Source organism: Arachis ipaensis, chromosome B01 (assembly GCF_000816755.2).
Source record: "Arachis ipaensis cultivar K30076 chromosome B01, Araip1.1, whole genome shotgun sequence".
Lineage (NCBI taxonomy): Eukaryota > Viridiplantae > Streptophyta > Magnoliopsida > Fabales > Fabaceae > Arachis > Arachis ipaensis.
The window spans coordinates 118,690,724-118,699,790 of NC_029785.2; the positions used below are offsets into that span (position 1 = coordinate 118,690,724).

The 9,067-nt window shown below is 35.9% G+C and overlaps 3 protein-coding genes across 3 annotated transcripts in view; 2 read left to right on the forward strand and 1 right to left on the reverse strand.

The window, feature by feature from the left end:
* Positions 190 to 3,544, forward strand: LOC107611636. The gene is made up of 2 exons (XM_016313545.1): positions 190 to 211; positions 2,628 to 3,544. Exons 1-2 carry the CDS (start codon positions 190 to 192, stop codon positions 3,542 to 3,544), a joined length of 939 nt encoding a protein of 312 aa, XP_016169031.1.
* On the forward strand, positions 3,968 to 5,721 carry LOC107611646. The gene is made up of 4 exons (XM_016313554.1): positions 3,968 to 4,379; positions 4,584 to 4,828; positions 5,291 to 5,459; positions 5,597 to 5,721. Exons 1-4 carry the CDS (start codon positions 3,968 to 3,970, stop codon positions 5,719 to 5,721), a joined length of 951 nt encoding a protein of 316 aa, XP_016169040.1.
* Positions 6,578 to 9,067, reverse strand: part of LOC107634697 (RHOMBOID-like protein 12, mitochondrial) — a 5,047-nt gene continuing 2,557 nt past the window's right edge. Inside the window, exons 4-8 of the mRNA XM_016338128.2 lie at positions 8,547 to 8,657; positions 8,042 to 8,080; positions 7,568 to 7,672; positions 7,411 to 7,452; positions 6,578 to 6,912 (exon numbers count right to left, since the gene is read on the reverse strand). Of these exons, the coding sequence (XP_016193614.1) occupies positions 6,823 to 6,912; positions 7,411 to 7,452; positions 7,568 to 7,672; positions 8,042 to 8,080; positions 8,547 to 8,657 (387 nt within the window). The 3' untranslated portion in view covers positions 6,578 to 6,822. The remainder of the gene's footprint in view (positions 6,913 to 7,410; positions 7,453 to 7,567; positions 7,673 to 8,041; positions 8,081 to 8,546; positions 8,658 to 9,067) is intronic.

Genomic DNA, 9,067 nt, shown 5'->3' on the forward strand with positions numbered 1-9,067 from the left:
GGGTTCCCCACAGATGGCGCCAATGTTCGTTACCTGGAGTTCTCGGGTTGTCGGGTAGTGATGAGTAGGAGAGAGGGAGAGACTCCGAGCTGACGTGGAGCGAGGATCAGAACGTGCTGGAGACGTCGGAGGCTGGACGAAGCAGGAAAAGAAAGGGGGGTGGCCACCTGCAAGGACACTCCGACGATCATGTCGGAGTCCGTACCAGAGGGTGGCTATATTAGGTAAGAATGGTGACGTACCTCGGGGGGAGAGTTGTCCTCTCCCCTTATATACTACGTTGGGTGGGCCTAGTGATGGCCTAGCCCAGTGATCGAGGAGCTGAGCTGTCGTATTCCATGTGGGCAGGTCGTCCCGGACTTCAAGTCGGGAGGCTGGGCGTTGCCCCGAGGGTACCGACCCGAGCGATGGTACGCCCCAAGTGGTAGGTCGGTCGGGCCCTAGGTCGGGTCTTAAGAACCGACCCGTTGAACTCCTTTGCTAGAGGTTTGGGCCTGGGCGGGGCAGTGTCCCGACCCGGTGACTTCTTGAGCTGGACTTGGCAGTCCGTAACACATAACATCTTAAATTTAATTTTACCTACCTTAATTCATCCTTAAAATTTGTGTATATGATTATAAAGCTTTCTACTAAAAATCCATTAAAGTTAAAGGTAATTACAATTCAATCCTTTTTATATCACAATATTTTTATAAAAAAGTATAGGTAGACAATGAAAATATTAAACAATGTGAATAATGGATATATCGGATGTTCAATTTATTAGGTGTGCAGATGGTTATTCTAATATTAAGATTTAGGTAAGTAATTTGGGGTGTAATGTGTTTTATTTAAATTGGGCCAATTTTAAAGCCATTGTTAATGTTGTTCAAGAAACTCGTTAGTTACCTAACATAACCCTACTTTTATACTTTGAGAGCCTCGATAGAATTTTCAAATAATTTGTTTAGAAATTTCAAAAAAAGTAGAGAGATCGTAGAATTAGTTCAGAAATTTTAGAAAAAATGGAGAGAGCAAGAAATAATATTTGGAGTATAATTTTTTTTAGTGAAAAGGAGAATTGGAAAATAGTAAAGTTTTTTACTGAATTTATAAAGAATATGTACCATGCGTCCATGCGCATGATAAAAAAAAATTAAAATAAAAATAGAATTAACAGGTAAAATGTATTTTGCATGGTCTAAAGATAATACTATGATCCAAATTTACTAGTCTGAATTTATAAAGGGTCCATAGAAGTCTAACAAATCCAACAAAATAAATACTTTATCAAATTGAAGTATTTCTTAATTTTAATTCATTCAATTCTGATATAAATTCTTTTTAATTTAAGCATTAAAATCTTTTACAGAATACTTTACCATCGTTTAGGCGAAGAAGTTGAATAATCTACTGTTTTGACAAATAAATTGAAACTTTTATCCAAAAGAATTTGGACCTCACAAATTCTTCTCCACCTTAATTTTAAATATTACCACAACATATTTCAAACATAAAGATAAAATTAAACTAAACGTTAAGAATAAACTTTAAAAACGTTGAAAATATTAAAGTTAAAACATATACTTAACACGAGTAAAAATCATTTACCTATGCAACACAAATTAATAAAATATAATATGTACATTTTTATCGAAATAAATATACTTGTAAGTTATAAAAAAAAAATCTATTTTCTATTATTTTGGTAAATAGTGTTATTCAAATATCATATGCAGTAATAATGATTATTTTAAATTTATACATAGAAATAATATTAATGCACATAACACTTTTTTTTAAGAATAAAGTTCTGCATCTAAGCTAAGCAAAATATTTAACTAAGTCTAACCAAGTTGTTATAACAACTTTTTAAATTATATGCTTCTTTTTCCTTCTCCTTCTTCCCTATTTTCTTGTCCTCCTCTTCCTTCTCATTTTCCTTCCAAATTCGCGCACGCAGATTCTTCTTCTTTTTCAATGTTGCGTCTTCTTTTTTTTTCTTTTTCGTTATCGTCATCACCAATAATACCAACATTTTGCGAACATCTTTATTAGTTCTGATTTTCTCTGCTGCCATCATTAAAAAATTCCGATTTATTTCTTAATTTATTTCGATTCATTTGTGTGTTAATTGAGGTTCACTTGATGTTGCTGATAAGTATTGACCAAATTTTTTATTCCTTAAGTAATTTCGGTTTATTTCTTAGTTTAATTGAGATTCATTTGAATCCAAAAATAAATTCGATGTGTTTTTGTTAATGATTGAGTCTTTTTTAGCAAAAAAGAATGAAATTATTTATTATTACTTTATTCAATTGTATTAGATTTTATTCCATTCTATTCAATTTATCTTGAAAGCCATTCTAACTATTGGGACAAATTATTCATCAACAACACACCTGGACTATAAATGAACCAAAAAAATTATTAAAACAAAATCATTGTATAATACTAAATGAATCAAACACCATATATGAATCTCACCCAACTATACTCTGGATTCCACAAATTTCAAGCAAGCTTGAAATAAAAATTGGGAATGAATGTGTAGAAAACTGCTGCCAAATTAAATGACTTGTCAATAATATTAGTTTCCGCACAACAAGTTATACACTAATAATAACTATAACTATAATTAATATCAGCAATCAAGATTTTGTCTCCCGGCACTGATAGGCTACCTTCATCGGCAGAAGATTTCAAGGACTGGATAAATGACATGGGTTTAGTGGACTTGCCGATTACTGACCGTAAGTTTACATGGTTTAGAGGGCGATCTTGTAGCCCTATTGATAGAGCCCTGGTTAGCCTGGAATGGCTTGATGTATTCCCTAATTCTCGCTTAAGAGGGGAGCCACGGGGTTTGTCAGATCACTGTCCTATTATAGTGGAGGATAAGAGGTTAAGGGACGGCCCGAGACTGTTTCGAAGTCTAGATTTGTGGTTCACGCATGAAGGTTTTCTGAGGATGGTTAAAGAGGAATGGAGAGGGTTAGGAGAGGTACAATTTACTGATAAATTGAAGGCATTGACGGGTCCTCTGGGAAGATGGCATAGAGCTAATTTTGGGGACATGGACAAGAAAATTTTGAAGTTTGAGGAAGAGATAAAGAAATTAGATGACATGGTGGGTAACAGGGTTTATGATGGAACGGTAGAGGCAAGAAGAAGGGCATTAGTTGTGTGCTGTGAGAAATGGTATGTGAGGAAAGAACTACATTGGAAACAGATGTCGAGGTCTAGACATGCGAGGGACATGGATAAAAATACCAGATACTTCCACAACTTAGCTTCTGAAAGGAGGAGGAATAATAGAATTGATGCACTGGTTATTAATGGACGTCTGATAAGAAATCAAGCTAGGATCAAGATTGCCATCAACGAGTTTTATAGAAATTTGTATCATCAAGAGAAGTCATCGTTGGTGGGGTTCAGAGATGGTCTGGTGGATGTAATCAGTGAGGGGGATACTATGGCATTAGAGGTGCAACCGAGATCTCAGGAGGTTAGAGAGGCAGTGTGGGACTGTGAATCATCTAAGGCTCCAGGATGTGATGGCTAAAACATGAACTTCATAAAGAAGTACTGGGATGCTATTGGTTCTGAATTTACAGCAGCAGTTCTGAATTTCTTCCAATATTCAAAGTTACCAGCAGATGCTAATGTTACGTGGGTGGCGCTGGCCCCTAAGTTTACTGGTGCAAAGGAAATCAAAGATCTGCGACCGATTAGCATGGTGGGGTGTGTATATAAGGTGATTTCGAAGATACTGGTTAGGATAATGCGAGCAGTTATGCCAAGACTAGTGGGAGAGACACAGAGTGCTTTTGTTAAAGGACAGAAGATTCATGATGGGGCCCTTATCGCGTGCGAAACTGTTCAGTAGATCAAACTGAAGAAGAAGGAAGCGGCAATTATAAAATTAGACTTCTAGAAAGCATATGATAGGGTCAAGTGGAGTTTTGTGGACCTTGTACTACAAAAGATGGGGTTTGGACGAAGATGGAGGGGTTGGGTAATGGAGTGCGTTGGTACATGTTCTATGTCAGTGCTGATTAACGGCTCGCCTTCTAAGCCGTTCAAGATGGAAAGGGGACTGCGACAAGGTGATCCACTGTCTCCTTTCCTATTCGTACTTGTTGTTGATGTGCTACATAGGATGATTGGAGAGGCTGTTAGAAATGATCGTATATCACCGTTGTTGGTTGGGAGAGATCATATAGAATTGTCGCACCTTCAGTTCGCAGATGATACAATTTTGTTTTGCCCACCTGAGGAAGAGACCATCAAGAATTACAGGAGGCTGCTTCGTTGCTTTGAGTTGATGTCAGGTTTAAGTATTAATTTTGATAAATCTAGCTTGTTTCCTATTAACTGTAACGAGCAGTGGGTACAACGTATGTGTAGGGTGTTGGGTTGTAAAGAAGCCACTCTTCCAGTGAAATATCTGGGTATCTCACTAGGAGCAAACCCGAGATTGGTTAAGACGTAGAAGCCGATAATAGACAAAGTGGAGGAAAAGCTTTGCCTTTGGAAGGCCAAGGCTCTCAATAAAGCCGGTAAGCTGGTGCTTATAAAATCTGTGTTGAATAGTCTTCCAGTTTATTATTTGAGCCTATATAAGATGCCTAAGGCTGTCGCAGAGAAGTTGATTTCCTTGCAGAGAAGATTCTTTTGGAGTAAGGAGGATGGGAGGAATGGTATGGCTATGGTTAAGTGGGAAGTGGTGCAGGCTCCTAAAAGGCTAGGCGGATTGGGAGTTGGAGATGCTTTGATCTGCAACACAGCTCTTTTGTTTAAATGGTGGTGGCGCTTTTCGAAGGAGGAGTGTCCGTTGTGGAAGAAGGTCGTTTGTTCATGTAATAACCTGGATCCAAATGTGCCTTTGGCCAACCAATAATTACCTTCTCGGGGGGGACCGTGGAGGGATATTTGTCAGCTATAGTTCACGAATCAAGAAGTGAGGCAGAAGATGATTACTGGTTTGTCCATGGAGGTGGGAGATGGGAGAGGTACTCGCTTTTGGGAAGATGTCTGGCTTATTGGAGGTCCATTGAAAGGTCGCTTTCCAAGACTCTTCTCTGTTTCAAACCAAAAAGGATTAGTGATAGGGGATTATGGGTTTTGGGATGAGTTAGAGTGGATATGGAACTTCCAATGGAGAAGACAATTGTTCCAATGGGAGTTGGATCTAGTGAACCAGTTACACGATGCATTAAGGCTGGTCAGACTTGCACAAGACAGAGAGGATAGAGTTGTGTGGAAATATGATAAACATGGTATTTTTTCAACTAACTCATTTGTGCAGGTAATGCAGGCGGAAATGATCCCGGAGGATATCACAAGCTATAGCTTTACTAAAACTATCTGGAAAGGTCTAGTCCCGCCACGAGTGGAGTTGTTTGTTTGGTTTGTTTTGACTGGCAGAGTCAGCACAAAGGAGAGACTGAGTCGGCTTGGGGCTATTAACCAACAAGGTACCTTGTGTGTTTTATGTAACACAGATGTCGAGTTTGATCACCACTTGTTCCTTGGCTGTAGTTTTTCTTGGCAGGTTTGGTGTGCATGGCTATCGTATGTTGGTAGACAATGGTCTTGCCTGGGTACGTTGAAGGAGCACTTCTTAAGTTGGACAGAGACATCACAAAGGAAGGCGGAGTGCAAGAAATGGATGGTGTGCTTTTGTGCGATTACTTGGAACTTATGGCTGGAAAGGAACAGGAGGATCTTCTAGAATAAAGACAAAGGAGTTGAGGAGATTATCAACATATCCTTTCTGAACTATAACAAAGGGATATATGTTACTATTCATTGTTGTGTTGGTCTTTTTGTCTGATTTGTCTTACCTATGTGTGTTCTCTATGCTCCACTCTACGTGTTGAGCTCCTCTTTCAAAAAAAAAAAAGATTTTGTCTCCCAGCTATTTGCTTCTTATTCTTCAAATCATGCATAGTTTTAATTGCACTATAAAATGAGAGAATATGTAAATAACTTTACTTTGCCATCATCACAATATAAAACCAACTATTGTTCTATAAACATTGTTCTTTTCTTCATTTTTATTGGATACTTATGTTATTTCTTATATAAATTCGAATTCAAAAACACATGCGTCTAGAATGAATTGAAAATATTGTTAAAGCGAAACCACTGTATAATACTAAATGAACCGAACATTGTCCACTATATAAATTCAAATTCAATTCAAAATGTTTGTTTTTGTTAACAAAATATTGATGTTGATAATTACGATAATGAAATGCGCGAAGAAGAAAAGAAGAAGAACCTACGTGCACGAATTTAAAAAAGAAGGAGGAAGAAACGGAGAAATAGAAAGAAAAGATAAAGACAAAGCAGTTGCATTATTGAAACGCACATGTGATACCAACTGGTGTGATGAAAGTGGTTTTTGTTAAGTTTGAACCAACTTGGATACAAAAATACTTGGATGTGTAATTGAACTGTTTTTTTTTTTTTTTATTATTTTAACGTAGATAACACTTGTACTTTGATTTAGAGAATCCAGCAGTAGCTGCTTCTGTTATGCGTAGGAGAACTTATCAAAGGGACCTAAATATCATGCGGAGAATTTTTGAACCTAAATTTAGTTGTATCCAAATAAATGAATACATTTCATTTTTATATTATAATGAGACTAAAATATTAAGTATATCATGCAAAAGCACCAACACATTTTTTAACCGATAAGCTGCTTGTGAGGCACTTGCACTTGCTCCAGTTAGCAATTCACAATTAGCACAATAATAACATTACTTCCCCTAACATCAACATCAACATCAACATCAATTAAGGAGAGAAAAAAAAGTTATTTTAATAAAATTAGAATATGCCTTTCCGAATTCTTGCCCAAGCAATAGCTGCAACTACAGCACCCCCCAAATGTGCAGATCCTGCTACGTAACTGTCTCCCTAAAATTTGAAAAATCAACAATAATTTTTAGTTGAATTAATAAACAGGAATGGGGTTTAAATAAAATGAATGGATATTACAATGTATCTAAAGTATTCTAGCATCCGTAGTAACTCTTGTTTGAAAATTTCAAAAACAGTATGTTTGATTGGTGGTGTAAAGAAAAAATAAGGTGAATATTTTTATGGATGATTTCCATGAGTAAAATGTAAAATTACACATGGAGTTCATTCGTAACAACTTTCAACTCTTTATGGTCCAACCAAGTATATCCCAAGTACCAATGTTTTAAAAGTTTGTAATTAGCTCTTTATTCATAAAATGTACAAGGACCAACAAGGTAATTACTTGAAGAGTGTGCTTGCGAGTTCAAATTTTGGAGAGAAATTGATGGAATGGAAGAGTTTGAAGAGCAACAGAGATTTTATCCTTCAAAGTTAAAACTCGCAAACACCCTCCAAGTGTAACGAAGTAAGCCTGGAGAGAGTTCACCATACCTGGAACATGATTAGCATATCTTTTCCGATATAGAGCGCGCCCTTAATTACATAAATTTACAAACAAAAGAAAAACATGCATGAGAAATATATCTTTTCCATTCACTTATCCACTTTCACAGTTTTGAGAAAGCAAAAATTGTTGTATAGAGCTTACCAATAGGATTGCAGGAACTGGTATAAGGAAGTTCAAGTAAATGGTTGCTTTGGGAAAGAGGAATATATCAAGCAGCACAATTGCATTTACAGCTGCACTTGCCCCCTTAATCATTGCCAAGTTCAAGTTAACTTGAATATCAAGCAGTGTCTTTAAATGGTTACAAGCAAATAATATTTTTTTATGCTAATACAAACATAATTTGATAATCTGAAAAAAGTCAATAGAACCATTTTTAAATGTTTTAATATATACCAACAGAAGTTGGCTTTTTCTGGAATTAGGAGAACTTTTATATAATATTATAATCCTCACAAAAGTATTAAAAAATAAATTAACAAAATTTTAAAAAAGGAAAAAGAGAAGAAAGTTTAGAACCACAAGTAAAATGAAATCATCAACTTGTCAAACAAAGAAAATCTACTATCACAAAATAGGGCCTATACTCTCTACAGATAGTTACTAAATGCTCACCAATGCTATATCCCTTGAATGCTTCATAAATCCCCAGTCCTGTAGAAAACAAAATTTAGAGAAACATTAAGACTCATTAAAAGAAGTTTATAGGACTTCTAAAAGATTAGAAAAGGAAATTTCAACCAAATATTTGCAAGTTCTAGTGGCAAAGAAACCAAGTATTTACTTTCATTAATTATTACTATGTTGGTGAATTTTATCACAAATATCCTTAGGCACAAATATATCTATCTATACATTGAATATTTCCATTCCATCTTTCAAATAATAGTTCATAGATCACATTTCTAAATCAAATGCACTTTTTTATCTCAGTAAGTTTTAAAAGTTACAGCAATACCAACATGAAAGTAAAATCTAGAAATTCATATTCCAATACACTGTAATTGGAGAGAGCAATTTTTTCTAGTATATTATTGCAAGGGTACTAGGGTAGGCTTCAAATCAATAAATTGATTAATTTCTAAAAGGGCATTGTACTCGGTTTTAATCATAATTGGACCTTTGATGTTTGTGACTTATAGGCTTTATGCACCAAGTAAAAAATGGAACCACCAACTGCCCCAGTAAGATATAGTTTCAGCAAATATGCAGGGCCAAAATTTCCTGCAACCTGCCAAAATCCAAAGGTAAAAAAAAGTTATGAGCAACAGAAGAAAATGGAACAAGCAGTTTGTTTAATAAAATAAGGAAGAAAGACAGAAATATACAATGAACTGACGGTATTTGACTGACTCAAACTAATGTTCTGAACAAGCCAAAGAGCTAAACCATATGTTAATAATAAATCTATTTCAATGTATGCCAAAAGACGATAGATAAATGCAAAAGACATTAGTTAGAGAAAGGGCATAAGCATTCCACGTAAAGGTAGGATCTGGGAAAGGCAGCATCCGAAGAATATAATGTAGGCAGCCTAATTTGATAAATGCATCAGTTGCCAAGGCATGAACCCATTACCTAGAAGTCAGACGAGACAACTTAACCATTGCTACAAGACTCTCCTTTTCCAAAGATATTGCA